Source organism: Phocoena phocoena, chromosome 7, assembly GCF_963924675.1.
Source record: "Phocoena phocoena chromosome 7, mPhoPho1.1, whole genome shotgun sequence".
NCBI lineage: Eukaryota > Metazoa > Chordata > Mammalia > Artiodactyla > Phocoenidae > Phocoena > Phocoena phocoena.
In genome coordinates this window covers 132,858-154,405 of record NC_089225.1, presented here as the reverse complement: position 1 = coordinate 154,405, position 21,548 = coordinate 132,858, and the positions used below count along the sequence as shown (strand labels likewise).

General features: G+C 50.2%; 1 protein-coding gene across 1 annotated transcript; it reads left to right on the top strand.

Moving 5' to 3' along the window:
- Positions 1–607: 607 nt before the first annotated feature.
- LOC136125951 (secretin receptor-like) lies at positions 608–21,090 on the top strand. The gene is made up of 7 exons (XM_065880968.1): positions 608–756; positions 8,502–8,562; positions 10,063–10,132; positions 13,598–13,689; positions 15,445–15,571; positions 20,108–20,149; positions 20,912–21,090. Exons 1-7 carry the CDS (start codon positions 621–623, stop codon positions 21,056–21,058), a joined length of 675 nt encoding a protein of 224 aa, XP_065737040.1. The 5' UTR covers positions 608–620; the 3' UTR covers positions 21,059–21,090.
- The last annotated feature ends 458 nt before the right edge of the window (positions 21,091–21,548 follow it).

Below are 21,548 nucleotides of genomic sequence, written 5' to 3'. Positions count from 1 at the left end.
TAGAAGCCTCGGCCCAACAATCCCACAGGCATAGGTTCCAGGGATCCCTGCAAGGGACAGGCCTGCCACAAGAGTCACAGCATCAGGCAAGGCCAACCCTGGCACCCCCCTCGGGTATTCAGAGGCCTGCAGTCCAGATGCAGTGCACCAGGCAGGGTCGTGTACTCTCATCAGTGTTAGTTCGTCCCTTCTTCATCTATTTCTAGGAAAACTAAGCCTGGAAAGGATTTTATTAACCTTTTGCTCAGAAATCCCTTTCCCTCTCTAGGCCTCAGTTCCCTCATCTGAAAAATGCCCTCATTTGCTTCTGGGAATTGGGCGATATCTGACCGTTTGACACCTGGCAGCCGGTTCCAGAATTTGAATGCCGTTCCTGCTGCTGCAACAGCCCTTTGGCCATCTTGACCAAGCCTGCTGGCCTGTGGATTTCCACTCTAGAGAGCTCTATGAGCCTGGCCTTCTCATACTGGAAGGCCAGAGGGGGTGGCCGTGAGCCCCAGAGGCTCCCTGCTTGGCCTGGCTGCTGACCCCTGGCGCACCCCACCTCTCCTGGAGGGAAGCCCAGGGCCGCCAGCCTGGGGCTCAGCTGCCTCTCTTCGCAGGTGGGCTGTAAGCTGGTCATGGTCTTCTTCCAGTACTGCATCATGGCGAACTACTCCTGGCTGCTGGTGGAAGGCCTCTACCTTCACACACTCCTCGTCATCTCCTTCTTCTCAGAAAGGAAATGGCTCCAGGGATTTATTGCCCTCGGACGGGGTATGTTTCTCCAGGGGTACGGTGGCTGCATGCTATGTGGGAAGGGGCACTGAGGCAGAAGGAGAAGGGTGTGGGTTCCAGTTTCAGCTCTATACTTAGTTAAGTTCGTGAACTTGTGTGATCTTAGACAAGTTGCTTGATGGTTAACTCTCTGGCCTCAGTTTGTCTGTCAAATGGGAAAAAATAGCTAAAATTTGGATGCCCCAATTTCTGGCATCCAAAGCCTTTTACAGTTTGATACCCCCAACACTGTTGCCTCGTCTTCCCCAGACGTTGCATCCATACGTCCTCATTCCTGCTTCCTTTTGTATCAGTTAGGGTGCTTTTGACCGTAGGTATCAGAAAACCTGGCTTAGATAGGCTTGAAACATCAAAGAAATTAATTGGTTCATGTAACTGACAAGTCCAGGGATCACCAGCTTCAGGTGAGGCTGAATCCAGCAGCTCAACGTTTCTTTTTGTTTTTCTGCTTTGCCTTCTGTAACATCAGTGTTATCATTAGGTGCTCCCAATGTAACCGCCAGCAGCTCTGGGCTTCTTCCTGGCTTCATTGTTACATCTGATGAAAGAGAGAGGCTGTGTCCAAGCACTCCTGGCAAATACTCTGAAATTCACTCTGATTGGACCAGCTGAAGTGTTATACACATCCTTGAACCAATCACAGGGGCCTGAGAGAATGGAATACACTGATTGGCTTAAGCTACTCAAACCACATAGCTTCCCAAAGGAAATTCAGGATTCAGTTTCCAGGAAGGAGGGGAAATGGTAGTAAGACAGCTGACTGCAGTCCCCATTGCTTCTCTTACCCCTTTCCTTTCTGGTCAAGGAAGATGATAATAATTCTGATTTCTTGAGCACCTACCGTATGCCAGGCTTTGAGCTCAACGCTTTGCATGCATTATTTAATCATCACAACAACCTCCAGAGGCCTCTTAGAGGAACCTTGGCTCAGAGACACGATGTAACATGCTCAGCTCACACTGTAGACAAGGGCAGAACCAGAATTCAAACCAAGGCCTGTCTATTTGCAAAGCCCCTTAACTCTTATTCTGCCATAAACAAACATCCATCTATCCATCCTTCCATCCATCCGTCCATCCCTCCATCCATCCATCCCTCCATCTATCCATCCATCCATCCATCCCTCCATCAATCCATCCACCTATCTATCCTTCCATCCCTCTATCCATCCACCTATCCATCCATCCATCCATCCCTCTATCCCTTCCTGCCTCTCTCCCTCCCTCCATCCATCAGTTGTTCGTTTGATAAACATATGTAAGTTCCCCACTGGGTTCTAGACAGTCAGCTTTCTGTGAGTGACTCACAGGCTTACAGGGGTAGTCATGTGTAGTAGCCATTAGCTTCATTTTCTTTCTTCTTGGTGCCTTTAATTAAGAAGTGCCCCTGCCAGGAATGCCCCCCACTGTCTTTCCTTCTTGTCTAAACCCTTATGTGCAAGGGCTGTATCTCCCCACAAGACCATCAGGGAAGTTGCCTGAGCCAGCGGAGTTCACTGAGCCCTCCTGCTTCTGAACTCTGTCAGCCTGATTAGCACATGACCCTCAGTCAGCAGATGTAGGGTTTTGCAGATCTGGATTTCCACATAGGCCAGTAGTTCCAGAGAGCCTGGGACAAGGGACTTGCCTTATGCTGCTAACTCTGCCCCAGATGCCCCCGGTGTCTAGCCACCTCACTGAGCCTTGACTCCCAGATCTGCCAGGATTTCTCTGTATGAACGTGGACAGTTTCATCTTCTATAATATCAGGATCATAATTTGCTGAACTTTCTTTGAGCACTTCTTTGTCCTCAGAAGGGCTTATGGAGATTACAAAAACAAAACCAAAAATGGTTCCATCGCTCCAGGGGTTTGTAGTCTAGCGAGGAGACAAAAGTGCATTGTGATAATATCTCCACCACGGGTTTTTAGGAGGTTTAAGTGAGATAATGAGAGCCTTCTTTTCTTACTCAAGTATATTTTTTAAATATTTGTTTATTTATCTGGCTGTGCTGGGTCTTAGTTGCAGCACGTGAGATCTTTAGTTGCAGCAAGTGGGATCTTTTAGTTGCAGCATGTGGGATTTAGTTCCCTGACCAGGGATGGAACCCGAGCCCCCTGCATTGGGAGCACAGAGTCTTAGCCACTGGGCCACCAGGGCAGTCCCTCTTCCTCAAATATTTATTGAGCATCTAGTATATGCCAGGCCGTGGGGACAGAGCAGCACATTAAACAGCAGCAGCTCCTTCTCTCTGTGCCTCTCTGCCTGCACAACCCCCAGGGGACATGAAGGGACTCAGGAAGGTCTAAAGCTGTCTGTCTGCGAGAGGCTCTTGTTTTGCAAAAGCAGTGGCCCCTGCCTCAGTTTGTATTCACCCCCCTCCCCAGAGATAAGTTGCTGAAATGAGTATGTGGCCACCATAAAACTGCAAAAAAAAAAAAAAATTTTAAGTAGGAAAAAAAATTACCATAGGCCCATCTGTTGAACATTTTCTAGGGTTTCCTTCCAGACTTTTTTTATACTCCCAGTTTTTCCCACATGGTTGCAATTGTCCTGTATGTAGAATTTTGAATCTTGCCTCTTTCCATGAACACAGAAGCATGCTCTGTATTCTTTCAAATCTTCAGTAAACATTTTTAACCACTGTGTGGATGTATGTAACCAAATACCTACTTTTTGGATGTTTAGGTTGTTTCTCATTTTTCACTGTGATAAATAACACAGCGAGGAATACTTTTATGGGCAAAGCTTATTCCATGTGTAATAGAGAATCCTGGAATTGGGACCCCTGAGTCAGAAGCTTTTACTTTTTCAAGGTGGCTGGGGTGTCAGTCTGTGCCCAGGAAAGCGTGATACCTCTGGCTTTTATAGGAGCTGCATCAAACTCCCATTCACTGAGGGAACTCAGACTGGTGGTGCTCCAGCTGGAGCTGCGTTGGAAACATGCAGAGGGCACGTCAACCTGGTTGCCTGGGCCCCGCCCCACAGTCTCAGTCCAGTGGGCCAGCGGTGGAGCCTGAGACTCTGCATTTCTAACCAGGTCCCAGGTGATGCTGATACTGTTGTTGCAGGGACCACAGTGAGAACCACGACTTAAATCATTATCCGCTTTTCAGACTTTTCCACTGACTCACTGTTAAAGATGTAAGACAAATAATCGTAAACAGGTGGCCCTCAGAATCCATGTTTGCCCAAAGTACCCAAACTGAGGCAGAGAATTTTTTTTATCAAAGCCATACGTGTACTTGGTTTAAAGAATTAAATAGAACTACAAGTCTAAAATGAAAAAGCAAACAAAAGCAAGCAGTCTCCTGAAGAGGCTCCCGCTTCTGCCACCCAGATGTAACATCCTCCAGCTCTTGAGCTTCTCCTTTTGATATCTGCTCTCATGTTTCTAAACAATATTCTACTATGTTTTGATTTGTCCATCTGAGGCATTGTTTTTTTTTTTTAAACTGGCTATTCACATCCTTGGCCCACTTTTTAAAAAATATTTATTTGTTTATTTGGCTGCGTCGTGTCTTGTGGCACGCAGGATCTTCGCTGCAGCACGCAGAATCTTTTTGTTGTGGCGTGCAGGCTCTAGAGCGCACAGACTTAGTTGGCCCTCCGCATGTGGGATCCTAGTTCCCAGACTAGGGATCCAACCCGCGTCCCCTGCCTTGCAAGGTGGATTCTTAACCACTGTACCGCCAGGGAAGTCCTGAGGCATTATTTGTTGACTCCTTGTGATTAAAGGGAAGGGTATAAAATTCTTCATCTGCCACCTCTATCCTCCCGTTAGAGTCTTTCACAGTTTGGGGCTAAATCACAGTATTCAATGTATACATCATCATGTCTATGTAAATATTGTTTACTACCGAGCCAACTGGTGTACATTGATTTTACTTCCAATATTTAAGTTTTTATATTTTATGGAGTCATTTTTTAATTTAATTTTTATTTTATTTTGGAGTATAGTTGATCTACAATGTTATGTTAGTTTCAGGTGTACAGCAGAGTGGATCAGTTATACATATACGTATATCCACTCTTTTTCAGATTCTTTTCCCATATAGGTTATTACATAATATTGAGTAGAGTTCCCTGTGCTATTCACAGTAGGTCCTTGTTGGTTATCTATTTTATGTATAGTAGTGTGTGTGTGTTAATCCCAGACTTATGGAGTCATTTTTTATTGACTCATTTTGTGTTGCTGTCACTAATTCTCCCACATCCTCAACAGAACTGGAAAACCCTCCAGTGCTGGTTCCACATCATCAAATGCAACAACATGAAGTCCACTAGTTTCTATCTGTCTGGTTTATTCCTGCTGTATTAGTGTCCTAGGGCTGCTGTAACAAGTTACCACTTGTCTTAAAACAACAGAAATTTATTGTCTCCCAGTTCTGGAGGCCAGAAGTTCAAAGTCCGGTCTTGGCAGGGCTGCTTCCTTCTGAGGGCTCTGAGGGACAATATGCTCTATGCCTCTCCCCTTGTTTCTGGTGGCTGCTGGCGGTCTTTGGCCTTCCTTGCCTTGTAGGAGCCTCACTCCAATCTCTCCCTCCATCTTTACATGGTCTTCTTCCCTCTATGTCTCCTCTGTGTGTGTATCTCACGGCCTTCTTAAAGTGATGCCAGTTATATTGGATTAAGGTCCTTATAAGTATGACTTCGTCTAAACTAATAGCACCTGCAAAGACCCTATTTCCAGAAAAGGTCACATCCTGAGGTTCTAGGGATGTGAACCTTTGCGGGGGATGTTATTTAACGTGATACACCAACCCACGTTCTTTCTAGAAGAGCCTTCTGCCCTCCTGCTCTATTTGGGCTGGTCATTCTCTAGACTTGCTCAACTCCCTTAACCTTCAGGCTGAGATTTCCTTCATTTTCCTCCACGAATTCTATTCCTTGACTTCTTGTCTGCCTCTCTTTGGTTTACTGTCAAGTCGTGTTGGAGCACATCCTCCAGTGTCTGTCTTAACAAAGAGTGCGTGGAAGCTACATTTTTTTTTTTTTGGCTGCGTTGGGTCTTCGTTGCTGCACGCGGGCTTTTCTCTAGTTGCGGCGAGCGGGAGCTACTCTTCATTGCGGCGCACGGGCTTCTCATTTGCAGTGGCTTCTCTTGTTGTGGAGCATGGGCTCTAGGCTTGCAGGCTTCAGTAGTTGTGGCGCATGGGCTCAGCAGTTGTGGTGCATGGGCTTAGTTGCTCCGTGGCATGTGGGATCTTCCCAGACCAGGGCTTGAACCCATGTCTCCTGCATTGGCAGGCAGATTCTCAACCACTGCACCACCAGGGAAGTCTGGAAGCTACATTTTTTTGCATTGCATATCTAAACATATCTTTGTTCAACTTTCACACCCAATTTGTAGTTTTGCTGGGCATAGAAATTAGGTTGACAGTTATTTTTCCCCAGAATTTTGAAGGCCTTCTGTTTTGGCATCTGGTGTTACGCGACATGCCATGTCATTCTGTTTCCCGAGCCTTTTTACTCACCTCTGTATAAGCTGTAGAATCTGTAGAATCTTCTCTCTGTCTCCTGTGTTTTGAAATATCATAGGGATTGCCCCCATGCAAGTCTGTTTTTATCCTTTGGCTGGTATGTGGTGGTCCTTTCATCTGGAAACTCACAGCCTTCATTTCTTGGACAATGTTCTTACACTGCCCCTTTGATCATTTCCTTCCCTCTGGTTTTTAATCCTCTCTTTCTGAAACTTTTAATCAGATGGTGCACGTCCTGGAATTGGCTTCTAATTTTCTCTTTTCTTTCCTCTTACTTTTTATTCCACACTTTGTGTTCTGCTTTCTGGGCAGTTCCTGGTCTTTATCTTCCATCCCATCTATGGAACTTTAAAAATCTTGATCATCGTATATTCAGTTTCCAAGCCCTCTTCCTTATTCTCTGAATGCTCCCTGTTTTCGGCATCCTGTTTGTGTCTTGGAGAAGTAATCGTCCCTCTAATCTCGCTGATGATACCCTTAGAATTGTTTTGCTCAAGTTCCTCGTACAGCCTGTATGGTCTGTTTCCTCTGAGTTCCTTTCCTCTGGTTGTTTTGGTCCTTGCCTTTTACGTAATCAGCTTTCTTCAGATGCTGGTGACCTTGACTGTTCATATTTAAGAGTGAGTCACTTTCGGTGTTGACTGAAGGCCCTCTGTGTGTGTGTGGAGGGGAGCAGGGGGACATGTCTCTCAAGGGAGACTGGGCTGGAAGTGGCCGCTGTGTTGGTGGGTCCTCAGCATCGCTACTAGAGGCCCTTTGTCTGGGGCTGTTTGGTTCCTCCAGAGAAGAATCCTGTCATCTCCTGCCTGGGGTGGGGTTTGGAGGGCTCGAGCAAGGGTGCAATCTCGGCTGTTAGAAGTCTGAGAACTGAGCAGCCTGGGGGTGGGCTTTTCCCAGTCAGCGGATGACAGGCATGTCCATTAAAAATAGAATCTGAGCTATATTTTATGTAACTTAAAATTTTCTAGTAGCCACAGTAAACACAGTAAAAAGAAACTAATTAGTTTCATTATTAGTAAAATTAATTTCAGTAGTATATTTTGTTTAACCCAATATAACCAAAATATTAACATTTCAATGTATAATTTAAAAAATCATTAATAACATATTTTACAGTCTCCTACTCTTGCAAATCTTCCAAATCTGCTATCTTGCACTTTGAGCACAGCTCATCTGAGAGCAGCCACACATCAAGGGCTCAGTGGCCACACGTGGCAGCACAGGTGTAGATCCTCTCTTGGTCCCCGTGCCCAGCTGAGTACCCCTCCCACCCTCTGCTGGGCCAGAGCCCCATTCCCCTTGGCTCTGTTTCTCCAGAGAATGCCCTTCTGTCGGGGATGAACTCTTTGGCTGTAGAATGGTGGTGCTGGCCACCTGGGGTGGTTACGTGCTTCCTGTCTTCCAGCCCCACCCTCTCTCCTGCCTGCTGGCGTCCCTGGTGCCCTCACCACCGGGCCCGGGCGCCTTCCCAGCAGCAGCCCCCATGCCACGCTTGTGTTTCAGCTTTGTCTGCTCTGGGACATCGGTTACTGCTCCTCTGCCAGCTCCCAGTTTCCTAAGTGTGCTGACATCTCTCGTGCACTGTACCCTCCTTGCCCATTCTTTGTGCTTATGAGCTTGTAGCTTTTTTATTTCTTTACTCTCATGTTGGGGGTCTTCAGTGAGAAACGGAGATAAATGTATATGCAATTTGTCATGTTCAGCCAGAAGTCAGGAAGTGTTCTTGTATTTTATCTTTAAATTTCCTGTGTACTTACAATTCTCTAGTCCAAAATGTATTTTTGTTTACATAACATTGATAGCTTACATTACCAGTTGAATGGCCAAGCTTCTTACAAACCAATATTCAAATAAAACTAAATGTTCTCCCGTGGCCTTGTATCCCCCCCAAACATCCCAGTTTGAGAAAGGGGCTCCACCGGTGGCCTCTACAAGCTCCGTGGGCCTGCCCAGGGGCCCTGGTCCCCTCCCTTCTCCCCCGCAGAGGTCCTCCGGAATCTGGCCCAAGCTCCCAGGAGCCCCCTGCCCCCCAGTGGCCTTCAGGACCTGTCTGATCCTGCCTCCGTTCTCAGGGATTCCTTGGCACCCTTGAAGCGCGAGGCTGCACATTTACAGGGGATGGCAAGGGGGTTTCCATGGCAACCAGCCCTTGGCACCTGCCTGCTCCCTGGCCTGGAATCACTGATTGTCCTGTCTCTCATAAGGGTGCTGAAAATTGAGTCCTCTCCTTTCTGCCCCCTCCCCTTTATTTTTAACCCTCAGGTTCCCCAGCCATTTTTGTTGCTTCGTGGGCTGTCACCAGGCACTTTCTGGAAGATGTCGGGTAAGCTGGTGGACGGAGAGAGGTAACGAGGGAATATTTTATCTTGTCCAGCTCTTCCAGCAGGATGGACCCTCCTTTGGAGCTGTTACCTAGGAGAGGCCTGTGTCTCACACTTGGGGCCACAGGCGAGTTCTCTGCAGCGCAGGCTGCCGAATGCCCAGCCCTCCTGGGGTGGGCCGGCCCAGCCACTCTGTGGTTGGGTCAGGTGCCCGACGAGAGCTGTGAAACACTGGCAGCTGCTCTAAGGACCAGCCCAGCTCTTCCTCTCCTGGCAGCTCCCTCCTCTGACACGGGTGTGTGAGTCCCGCAGGCCCAGGAGAGCAGGAGAGCAGCCTTATAGCCCTGACGGGCACCAAGAGCTCTAGTCTTGTTCTCCAAAGACTTGGGCTCAGGGACAGGGTAAGCCCGGGGGTTCCTGGGAGCGGGCTCATGGAAGGAAAGCATGGAAGAAGCCCGGGAGGAGGTGCAGCAGCCGGGCCGAGGGGGAGGGAGGCCATGTGTCATCAGTGTAATGACACAGCCAGGCCGGAGAGTGGACGAGGGCAGACGAGGCGTGCACGTGTCTTGCAGTCCAATTCAGTCCAAAATAATCCTTTTTTTTTAAACGTTTTTTATTTCTTTGATGTTGTATCTATTTTATTTATTTATTTTTGGCTGCTTTGGGTCTTCATTGCTGCACGCGGGCTTTCTCTATTTGCGGCGAGCGGGGGCTGCTTTTCGTTGCGGTGCGCGGGCTTCTCATTGCGGTGGCTTCTCTTGTTGCGGAGCATGGGCTCTAGGCACGCAGGCTCAGTAGTTGTGGCACACGGGCTTCGGTAGTTGTGGCTCGTGGGCTCTAGAGCGCAGGCTCAGTAGTTGTGGCACACAGGCTTCATCGCTCCGCGGCACATGGGGTCTTCCCGGACCAGGGCTCGAACCCGTGTCCCCTGCATTGGCAGGCGGATTCTTACCCATTGTGCCACCAGAGAAGCCCCACAAATAATCCTTTTAATTGGATAAATTCCCTTAAAAAAAGTCTGGATTTTCAGCTTCTTTAGAACAAAATGGAAAGTTCTATCAACATTTCCTATGGGCCCTTGTGGCAAAAATGAGCCGGACGGAGTTGTGGCCACCTTAGACCAAGCACAGGCTCTCCAGTTGCCAAGTGCCCCTGTGTCTGATGTCCCTGGGGCCAAGGTCACACGTCAGTCACCCGGACACTTCACTCCCTGAGGTCACCTGCCTGGCCACCATGCTCCCCGATGCATTCTGACAGCATGCTGGCGTTGGGGTCCAGAATCTTCCATCTCAGGTCCACACACTTCTGCTCCCCAGATGCTCCCTTGGCCCCGGCAGTTCTCCTGGGCAGCAGAGGACAGTCATTTCTCAGGGTGCTGAGCACACAGCCTCTGGGGTCGGGACCACAGTGTGGGTCCTTCCCACAAAGGGGACGTCAGAGAACTAGTCTCTTCTGGTCAGCCAGCTCCCCACTCCTTGTGATGCCTGGCTGTCCCTCCCTAGGTGCTGGGACATCAATGCCAATGCATCCATCTGGTGGGTCATTCGAGGGCCTGTGATCGTCTCCGTCCTGGTAAGTGGCCATCCCCCTGAGCTGGGCTCCAGTGGGAGAGACCAAAACAGGACCGGCTTGCAGGGCAGAGGGCCAGGTCAAGGCCAGCATTGCTGCCTCTGGGTGTGCGGAGGGATAAACCAGACCTTCGGGGGCTGGGCAGTGGCAGGAGGGTCTGGAAGCTCCGCCCCCTAGAGACCAGTGGATGGGAGGGCAATGAGGCAGGCAGCAAGAGCTTGCCTTCGCCTGGTCCACGGTGGCAGTTGCAGTGTGGCGAGCAGAGCTGCTTACCCGAACCGGCTGGCTCAGGCTGGCCTGAGATTCCCCCTCCACTGGTTCAGGACACTGGTGCCTGATCATTTTTCTTGGTGTTCTCTGGGTAAAGTGGGCAGACTCACTGAGCTGGGATTACGGGAGGGGGTTGCACCTGGGGAAAGCCAAGTGCCAAGCTGGTCTTGGGCCTCTGTGGTGCTGTGACGGGACAGGCCCAGAGGGGTGGCCCCAGCGGAGAGATTCAGGAGGGACTCGTGGACAGGGGAGCTCAGGGGTCTCAACCCTGACTGGACTCTCAACCTGGGAGCTTTCTAAAAACCGTGATAGCAGAGATGCAGGGTCTCGCATGGGGGCTCGTCTTGGTTTTCAGTTCCCAGGTGATTGTGCTCTGCAATCCAGAGGCCCTTAGCTGAGCCTGTGGGCCTGGGTGAGAACAAGAAAGACACATGGGGTGGGGGGCACACTGGGGCAGCCCCTTCCCAGAAGTAATGTGCACAGGCTCAGAGGAATGCCAAGGCTGCAGAGCCAGGTGACAGAACGTGCCCCTCCTGGGCTCACTGGAGGGCAGGACAGGGCAGCAGCCCCCTCCTCTGCTGATGGCTGACTGGCTCGCCTCCTGGGGCCATCCATGACCACCTTCTTTTTTTTCCAAAAATAATAGAATTTTATTTGATCCTACCTACCATCTCAACTTGCAATAGGAGAGCTGGAAATTGTAGAGAAATCCGAGTAGCAGCCACATTAGGCCACTGAGTAGCTGAGGAGAGTATAACAACTTCCTATTTCCGCTTTTCTTAGCAAGTGTGAGGGCCATTCATTAATCTGGAACCACTCAGGGAAGAGGGTGTCTGATATGGTAGTAATGCAGAGTGTACTACTGGCACAGGGAGTATCTAGTACTTTAAACAAGACTTTATGTTTGCTCCCCTAAGACATTGCTACCCAAAGTCATTTTATGGTAACAAATAATTTGATTATCATTTTTATTTGCTAACCTTAGCATAGTGTTGTATAATCTGACTAAATTGAAGTTTAAGGGATAATGAAAGATATTAAGCTTTCATTTCCTACTATAGTCAATAGGCTGAAAACAGTATAATGAAATCTGCTATTATTTACCAAAAGTTGTTTTTTGTCAGCTTGTCACATTTAGATAATGTCAGAACCTTTTTTATTAGGTTGATAATGTGGTGGGAAAATATTGACTCTATCACTATGTTTTAATAAGAATGTACTTGTTTTTCTGTAAAATCAGAATATATTGTCATTTCTAAAATAATACTAATGGAATTCATGTAAAAAATTGGAAAATACGGGCTTCCCTGGTGGCGCAGTGGTTGAGAGTCCGCCTGCCGATGCAGGGGACGCGGGTTCGTGACCCGGTCCGGGAAGATCCCACATGCCGCGGAGCGGCTGGGCCCGTGAGCCATGGCCGCTGGGCCTGCGCGTCCGGAGCCTGTGCTCCGCAATGGGAGAGGCCACATCAGTGAGAGGCCCGTGTACCACACACACACACACAAAAAAATTGGAAAATGCAAAATATATTTTTTAAAAGGGAATAAAATCACCCATATTTTTAGTACCTAGATGCACACTGTGATCATGTGCTTTTCCTTCCTATTTTTTTCTTTGAGCACATGTACATTTTCAAAAATGTTCAGTGTAGTTTTGTGTCCTAGTTTGTTCTTTCCACTTAGCAATAGATGTAATCTTTCCCACGTCATTTGAAATTATTTGACCAGCTGATGTGCTGTAGCTGCATAACACTGAGCCAGTTTCCCTGCTGCAATTGTGGGGCTTGGACAGCCCAGCCCGCGAGAGCCCCAGGGCCCAGGCTGCTTTCACAAGACTGTAGTCTCTCTAGTGACTGACGGAGGTTGGGTGGGCACTCCTGATGCAAAGTTTCTCCCTACCAGCCTGCCACGGGGCCTAGAATTCCACTATTTAAGACTCATCCTTGGGATAGTTAAGATTTTCCCTCTTGCTTTCAAGTTCTCCAATTCAAAGGCAAAAAATGAAATAAGGTAAAAGAGCCTTTGTTAGTTTACACCACGCACGGCTTAGAGCAAGATGCACAAACAGCGAGCTGAGAAGTGTCCTGAAGCAGGGGCGCTGGGCTGGGGTCCCAGACAGGCCACTAATCCTGTGTCTTCTGGCCAGCGTCCCCAGGCCCCAGGCTACTTGTCTGAACAATGAGGGGGCCCAGACAGTCAGCTCCACTGATCCTGCTTCTGCAAAATGATTCTAGAGCTGGTGGGGGAGGGGAGGAGAGGGGCCGACGCACGGGCAACTTCATAGTGTTGCTGGCACTGGGCACTGGAGTTGGGGAAGGGGACACAAAAGGAAATAGACTCTGTTCCTGTCCTTTAGAAAGTTCGGATTGACTTGGTGATTAGTGGGCACACCCGGATGCTTGCATTTGGCCCCTTTCAAGTATTTCAAGGGCTCTTACAAGTAGCATCATCCCTAACTACAGTGAATCAGGAAAAGGAGGTAATCAAGAAGGCTTCCTGGAGCTGGTAATTGACCTGCAGAGATTCTGTAAGTCTCCGAAGCAGTGGTTATCAAAGTGTGGTCCCGAAACCAGCAGCTTCACCTGAGAGCTTGTTAAAAATACAAATCTTGGGAATTCCCTGGCGGTCCAGTGGTTAGGACTCCGTGCTTTCACTACCGAGGGCTTGGTTGGGGAACTAAGATCCTGCAAGCCATGTGGTGTGGCCAAAAAAAAGAAAAAAAAAGCAAATCTCATTTGCATTTACTAAACCATAACCTTGGGGGTGGAGCCCAGCAATCTGCACCTTAAACTTTGAGAACCTCTGCTATAAAGCCTTTGCTACTCAAAGCGTAGTCCAAGGACCAGCTTTGGCATTCATTCCCTGGAGCTTGCTAGAGATGCAGAATCTCAGGCCTACTCCAGGTCTGCAGTTTAACAAGATTCCAGCGCATTCCAAGTGTGAGTAATCCATGCTGCAACTGAGCAGACCTCAGAGCTCCGGAATCCCAGGGGCGGGGGGCGGTGCTGTGGCAGCCATCCCTGCCTAGACAGTGTGTTTCACCAGGACTGGGGGTGGCGGAGGGAGTGATGAGCTGTCCTGGTGTGGTCTGCAGTGCCTTCCCTGCCCAGGGGCCAGGGCCAGGGCCAGGGGTCAGGGCTTGGAGAGGTGCTGGGAAAGCAAATCACCTTTAGCCCCACCTCTGCCTTGTGTTTTACAGATTAATTTCATCCTTTTTATAAACATCCTAAGGATCCTGATGAGAAAACTTAGAACTCAAGAAACAAGAGGAAGTGAAGGGAACCATTATAAGTAAGTGGAGGGCAAAGACCTAGGCACGCTCGCTCAGTCAGCAGGCATTTACCGAGCACCTACTGTTTACCCAGCTGGTGCTGGGCACTGGTGGAGGTGGAGGAAAAGGAAAAGCCGGGACCTGGAAGTTTACAGTGGACCAGGGGAAGGGAGAATGGGTCCATGTGACCCTGAGACCCGGCCCCAGGGGTGGGGAGAAAAGAAATCTAAGCAGGATCCCTGGAGGCAGAGATCTTACCTTTGGGACAAGGCTAGGGAGTCAGAGAGTGGGCTTCGGTGACCCAAATTCAAATCTTTACAGACACAGTGGCCCTCCTTGTCTGTGGGTTTTGCATCTGAGGATTCAGCCAACCTTGGATTGCAGATTGAAAATATTTGGGAAAAAAAAATCCCAATCAAAACATTTTCATTGTAGGAGGTATTATACGTAATCTAAAGATGACTTAAATATATGGGGAAATGTGCGTAGGTTATATGCAAATACCACCCCATTTTATATAAATGACTTGAGCATCCAAGGATTTTGGTGTCTGCGGAGGGTCTGGAACCAATCCCCGTGGATGCCGAGGGTGGACTGTATTTTCCAGCTTTTGCTAGACCGTAGCTTTCACCAGACCTTAGCTTTCAGCAGATTTTCAAGATAATGTGATCCAAAAATACTTTAAAGCCTTTAAGATGTTCAAGAAAGATGCTGTGTTAGTCTGCACAGCCTGCCACAATAAGATACCACAGATTGGCTGGCTTAAATAAGAGAATATTATTTACTCACAGTTCTGGAGGCTGGAAGTCCAGGATCAAGGTGTTGGCAGGTTTGGTTTCTCCTGAGGTCTGTCTCTTTGGCTTGTAAATGGCCACCTCCTCGCTGGGTCCTCACGTGGCCTTTTCTCTGTGCACCTGCATCCCTGGTGTCTCTTCTTACAAGGACACCAGTTGGCTGGACTATGGTCCCACCCTGATGGTCTTATTTAAACTGGTCCCTGTCTGCAAGTACAGTCACATTCTGAGGTACTAGGGCTTAGAGCTTCAACTTAAAATTCTGGGGGAACACAGTTCAGCCCATGACAAGTGTTGAAGACAAATCAGTGTCCAACAGGGGCTTTCTCTGTCATGGTGTGAGTTTTGAGAATCTGGCAGAGGCCTGGATTACTGGGTGACAGATTCCCCAGGATGTCACTAGAGTAGTGGCTCCAAAGTAGGGGGCAGCTGGGGATCCAGGACAGAGTTGCCAGATAAAATACAGGATGCCCAGTTTAATTTGAATTTTGGATAAACAACAATTTTTTAGTACTTACACCAAAAAAAACACTACCCATTGTTTATCTGAAATTCAAATTGAACTGGGTATCCTGTATTTTTGTTTGCTAAATTTGGCAACCCTAACCTGGGGAGAAAACAAAAGAGCTTCTCCTTACAGATATTTATTATCAAACAAATGAAAATGCTGGTTTTGCTAATAATACATTAGACGCAGAGTGATAGTAATACATGCAGATACGGTATGAATCAGTAAAGTTATTCATGTGGGTATGGGTTCAAAGCATTTTGCTGATAGGGTGCATGAACAGAAATTTGGGGACTGGCCGTGGACTGATAAGTTTTGAATCCGGGTGATGGTACGTTGGAGTTGGGGCTTTCCGAAACGGAAGTAAAAACAAACAAGCAGCGGGGACGCTGCTGCAAAGCCTCCTGCGGTCAGGCGAGAGGGGGGCCCTGGGTGTGGAGGGGCCTGAGACTGCAGCGCCTCTGTGTCCTCAGGCGCCTGGCCAAGTCCACCCTCCTGCTGGTCCCCCTCTTCGGAGTCCACTACATAATCTTTGCCTTCTCCCCGGAGGATGCCATGGAGACGCAGCTGTTCTTTGAATTGGCCCTTGGCTCATTCCAGGTAAGCTCCAGACTGTGACTTTACGGTGGGAAGAGGTGTCCTTTCTCTCCTGAGAGAAAAATGGAGAGGCCGAAAGCCAGATCTTCCCAGAGGCAGAGGGATGCCTCATTTGGCAGAGACCCAAGAGACGCAGGGGCAGGACCTCACCGTGCTGCGTGACCCTCAGTGGGACCCAAGTTCCCCACCAGTCACATGGGGGTGGGAGATGCAAGTAAGGAGAGAGAGACTGACTCCAGGGAAGACGAAGGGAACATAACCCAACACACACGATCACACAAGTCTCAGTAATTAGAGTCAAAATAATGTAACCGCAAAGGGCTGGGGCTCAGCCATCAAGGAGTAGGACAGGAAGACTACTGTAGTGGGGGCGTGGGCGGGAGGTGGAAGGCTGTTCAAAAGAATGATAGCCTCACCTCCACACTGGGAAGTCCATAGAAACCGCCCCAAGCTGAAAAATTCAGAAGTAGCAACCTCAGCATATAATTGAGAATCAGTCAAGAGAGTTGCAAGTCCTTGCCTCTGAGGAACAGGAAATGGGGGCAGGGGTGTCAGGAGCTTAATGTTTTTCCTTTTCTTTTTTTTGTGACAAGATACATTTGACTCTTTGAAACCAATTACATACACGATTTACGAAAAATAAAAGCCAACTTTAAAAAAAGAAAACAAAGGGAGGGGAGAAACCACCTACCTTCTAATACAACAAGACGTTGTAAAGTTAAAAAATATAGTAAACCTGTTTGGACAGAAGGGGCTTTTAACATGAATCCCAAACTTCACAGTGTTATTTGTTTATTTACTCATAACCATCTCCTTCCAAAAATAATATGATGTAGCTTTCAGGGAAAACATACAAAGGACAAAAAAATAAGTAGATTGGATCAGCGAATAAAGAAAATAAAGCCAAAACTGAGTTCATACACAGAAACAAATTTGATGAAATTTTCTGAAGGTGGCAGAGGTGTGTCATAAATTTGGTTTGGAGCTTCCCAGTAGCCAAAGCAAAGACAGAAACACACTCTGTTTCAAGATTTAGATGAAAACAGGCTAGTCCCTAGGGAGAGGCCTGAGAGAACTCTCTCCCAGTGGGTTTTCCGGAAGGAGCCAGCCTGTCCTCAACAACACTGACCATCCCACAGTCTTCCTCATCTGGGCAGGCCGCGGCCGCCCTCATTCCCGGAGTTCTGTTCAGGACGGGTGTGCCCAGGGCGGTCCTCCTGTCACGCTCCTGTTCCAGGGAGGACGCGTCACTGGGAGCACGTTCCTAAGTGGGGTCTGGCCCTAAGCCGCGCCTTCAGACCCCCCCCCCCCCCCAGGGCTGTCCCCTTCACTCCCGCAGAGCCTCTTCTCCTCCCAGAGACCCCTGCCAGCCCCCCAGCCCCACAGAGCACCTAGTCTCCTGTGTAATCCGTGATCTTTTCCTCTGGGCCAGGAAGCTTCCACGTAACGTGCGGGAGGCTGGGCTCACCGTGGCCCCTTTAGCAGGTGGGGGGGTCCAGGTACAGATGGGTGGAAGGTCATGACCCGGTCAACAGAAGTGGGTAGTGATCCCGCTGAGGACCTGGAGACCCAGGTGTCATCCTGCGTGGAAGGGGACCTCCTGTCTCTGGAGCTGGGCTTGCGGCTGGGGCTGCAGACTGCTCGTGAAGGCCGTTCGCCTCCTCTCTGGGGAAATGCTTGTTAAGAGGAAACCAAAGCACTTTCCTAAATGTTCCCATAGAAATGTTTACAGAGAAAAAGGATCTTTAAGACTTCTTTCAAAAAAAAGAACCACTGTTCAAATACAAACAGATATCATTTTATTATATATTATACATTTATACTGTATGCATATTTTTAAAATTTTGTATTATGGAAAAAATTTTCCATAATACAAAAGTGAAGTGGACGATATAATGAACCTCCGTGTGGCCCTTACCCTTTCATGGCCTGTCCTGTTTCACCTCTACCGCCACCCACCCTCATCATTTTAAGCAACCCCAAGCCATCGTTGTATTTCAAATGTAAATATTTTAGCATGTATTTCTAAAAGACGAGAGCTTAAAGAACACACACAGAACCATAATGCCATGATCACTGTCATATATTTCTAAAAACGAAAGTTTATTAGCTCCTCCTAATTGTAGAAATACTTGCTTATTGAGGAAAATTTGGAAAATAAGGAAAAGAAAAAGGAAAATCCATCCATAATCTCATAACCCGATGTAATGACCTCTGTTAAAATGTCAGTGTGTTTACTTCTGTCTCTTTTCTATCCAAGAAGACACACACACGTACACACACATGTACACACACAAAACTGAGATCGGGACGTGTGGTTTTATATCCTCCTTGTTCTGTTTACTTCTTTATCATTCCATCATGAACGTTTTTCTAGGTCATTAAAACTCTTCAAAGACTGCATATTCTTTATTATTATTATTTTTTATTTATTTTTGGCTGCGTTGGGTCTTTGTTGCTGCTCATGGGCTTCCTCTAGTTGCGGTGAGCGGGGGCTACTCTTCGTTGCGGTGCACAGGCTTATTGCTATGGCTTCTCGTTGCAGAGCCAGGGAAGTCCAAGACTGCATATTCTTAATGATTGTATACAAACCGTGGAATTTCTGAAGCTTGCTGGCTGAGGCAGGCTGCCCTCTGCATACCTGGGGCACGTCTAACCAGCCCTCACCAGGGCTGCCCCCACCTCAACAGTGAGACTGTGTCTCCGGACCTTTGAGGCTGGGGCAGCCCTGGTCCGGTGAGGTGGCCGCAGCCTGACCACCAGCTCCCGGCCTGCCGACCCGGGACTCAGTCCCTCACCTGTGAAGCAGGGGTCCTCCCCACCCACATCCTAGGGCTCTGCAAGGATTGAATGAAGCACCTGGAAACCAGAAGCCCAAAATTACACAGGCTAAGGTGCGCCCCAAGCCCAGCTCTCGTTTATTTCAAAGCCCGACTTTCACACCCTCTGACAGCGGCTCCTAATCAATGGTGCCCCTTTGAACCATCTTTCAGAGCTGCTGATGGTCTCACCCCAGACATTTGGAGTTGGGGCACAGAGTGCACCCTGGGCCAGAGCTCCCAGGTGATTCTAACGTGTGGCAAAACTAGAAAACCGCTACCTTGAGTCCGTGTTCCTGCCCCACTCCCGTGGTCCCCATTCCATGTGGCATCAACCCTGCTCAACCTCAGCCCGCCTGCTCTGAGACTCTTAGAGCAGATCCTTCTAGTTTGTAACTCTTGTTAAGACGCCAGGACTGGGCTTCTGTGGTGGCGCAGTGGTTAAGAATCCACCTGCCAATGTAGGAGACACTGGTTCGAGCCCTGGTCCGGGAAGATCCCACATGCTGCGGAGCAACTAAGCCCGTGCGCCACAACTACTGAGCCCGAGTGCCACAACTACTGAAGCCCGTGCACCTAGAGCCCGTGCTCCGCAACAAGAGAAGCGACAGCAGTGAGAAGCCCGCGCACCGCAACGAAGACCCAATGCGGCCAAAAATTTAAAAAAACTAAATAAATTAAAACACAAAACAAAAAGCCACCAGGACTCCTGAGCAGTCGTGTGGATGAAGCGCACCATAAACAGGCTGGTTCATCCCTCTCTGGGGTCCTGTCCATGTCCTAAGTAGCTAGGGGCAGGCCTGGCTGGCACTGGGGGGAGGGGCTCTGGCACCCAGGCCTCTGTGGGGAGCCTGAGGGCAGGGGCTTGTTAGGAAGGACAGGCTGGCCCTCGGAGGGCCCTGAGGTGAGCAGGGCATCCGGACTGCGAGACCCTGCTCATAGCTCACGGTTCCACGCAAACCTCTTCGGCTCAGATCCTGCATCTCAGCCCGCAGCCCTGCCTGGCAGGCTCCACGCCAGGATTGCGGGGGTGCCACTGGGAAGAGAGGAGCTCCGGATGCTAGGGAGGGAGGGTCCTGGTAGGCACAGACCCCCACCATCCCAGGGAACCTAAAGCATACGTAGCCCTGAGGTCTCTGACCTGGACATGAGGGGGGCTCATGCCCCACTGTTGGCTGGCCGGTACCTGCCTGCGACCTGCACGCCGGCTGTTCTGACCACATGGCTACACGTTTGTCTTTCAACTTGATTAGCTGGCCCTGTTTAAACCTCTCCAGATTTCCAGCTGTCTTGCAGATGAGTCCACCCAGGCCCAGGGGCTCCCATGGGCTGCCCCACCCGCTGAGCTCGGGGCGGATGGGCATAGCTCGGGTGCCATTGCTCCTGCCACTCCCAGATGGCCCGCCTCACCGGTGACCTGCCTGGTCCCTGTGGCCTGCACTTAATGTAACTGACACCACCCTGGTGCAGGGGCCCTCCCTGGACACGGGGGCGGTCCTTGCCCCCGAGGGTGTCAGTCTGTGGGTGATGCCAGCACAGCTAGGGGCACTGAGGGCCGGGAGAGGAAGCCTCCACTTCCCCTGGAGGGGGAGAGGCGCGGGGAGGCTCTGCAACAGCTGTGGGGAGCAGTGAGCTTGGGGCTGGTGACGAGAGGACCCCAGGCGGGTAGGACGCTGGGTGCTGGGCCCGCACTCATCCCGTTGCCCTGCTTCTTCCGCAGGGCCTGGTGGTGGCCGTTCTCTACTGCTTCCTCAATGGGGAGGTGAGTGTCCTGGGCTGCCCGGGTGCAGGGGAGCTCCCTCACAGCCGTACCTGGAAGGGGTGGTGGGGAGTGGGGTGTGGCGTTGGTGGGGGAGGCCGGGCCCTCCTGGCTCGGGCCTGTCTTCAGGGAGTCTGGGCTCACCTCCTGGGGGCCCCAGGATCGCCTGCAGGCCTTGTTAAAACAACTGCTGTTTCCTACCCTGTTTCTAAACCAGCAAAGATAGGTCCCGGCAGTCCGGGCTGGAGGCTGAGAACGTCTGAACTAGCACTCCAGGTGATTCTTATCCTTGGGCACGTTCAGGAAATGGGGGCAAGTGCAGGCGCCCCAGCCCTAACCGAGGCTGATGACTGTCCGCTTCCTCGATGGGTGACGCCGGTCACTGCCCTGCTCTGGGCCTCAGGTCTCTCACCTGTAAAATGAGTGACTCAGGTGAAATGTTTGCTGCTCCGTCCTCTGAGACCTCCAAAGAGTGTGACTCCTGGCAGGGCGGGGGGCTGCGCCCTTAGCTTGAGGTCTCCGCCCTGCCCAGAGCACTGCCGGGACGTGAGGCTCCTGGCACAGAGGCTGCGCAGTTGACGTTGGTTAGATGCGGTGTTGCCCCACTTGGATGGGAGTCGAGATGGTAAATCTATGAGCGGCCTGCAGGAGGGGGAGGCATGCCCGCTGGGCAGACGTGGCAGAGCCCGAACGAGGCCCCAGGGGAGCAGGACCCTGGGCAAGGGTCATCTTTCCCTCCGGGTGACGGCTGGTCTCTGGGGGCAGGTGCAGCTGGAGGTTCAGAAGAAGTGGCGGCAGTGGCACCTGCGTGAGTTCCCACTGCACCCGGTGGCCCTCGGCTCCTTCAGCGGCGGCACCAAGGCCAGTCCCTCGGAGCAGAGCCGGGGTACCTGCAGGACCAGTGTCATCTGAGGCTGGAGCAGGGCCACCCAGACAGGCCAAGATGGGTCCTGAGGTCCGACTGCTGCCCATCTTCCTGCCAGATGCTGTGCGATCACTCCTGTGACTATAACACCCCTCCTCCGGGCCTGGGGGCGGGGGCGTGGTGGTAATTCCTCAGAACCGAAGGGACCTGGGGCAGGAAGAGGGCCTGGGATTTGGGTCTGTTGAGTTTTCTGGGAAGACTTCAGGGGTCCCAGGAGGGGGCAGGGGAATAAACGGTAACTGGGATGAGACTTGGTATTTGTCAGCCCTGTTGCCCTTGAGCCTCAAGGTGAAGGATGCTGTCCCCCACGACTTCCTGGAGGACGGGGCTTCCGTGATCCCCCTGCTCCAGTTTTCAGGGACAAGCTTAGCAGAAATTGAGGCCCTTGGCCCTAGGTGGACCCTCCCCACCCCTCACTGCAACTCACCCACCCAGTAGCTCTTCCCCCAGAGCCTTCTGACAACCGGGTCACAGGGA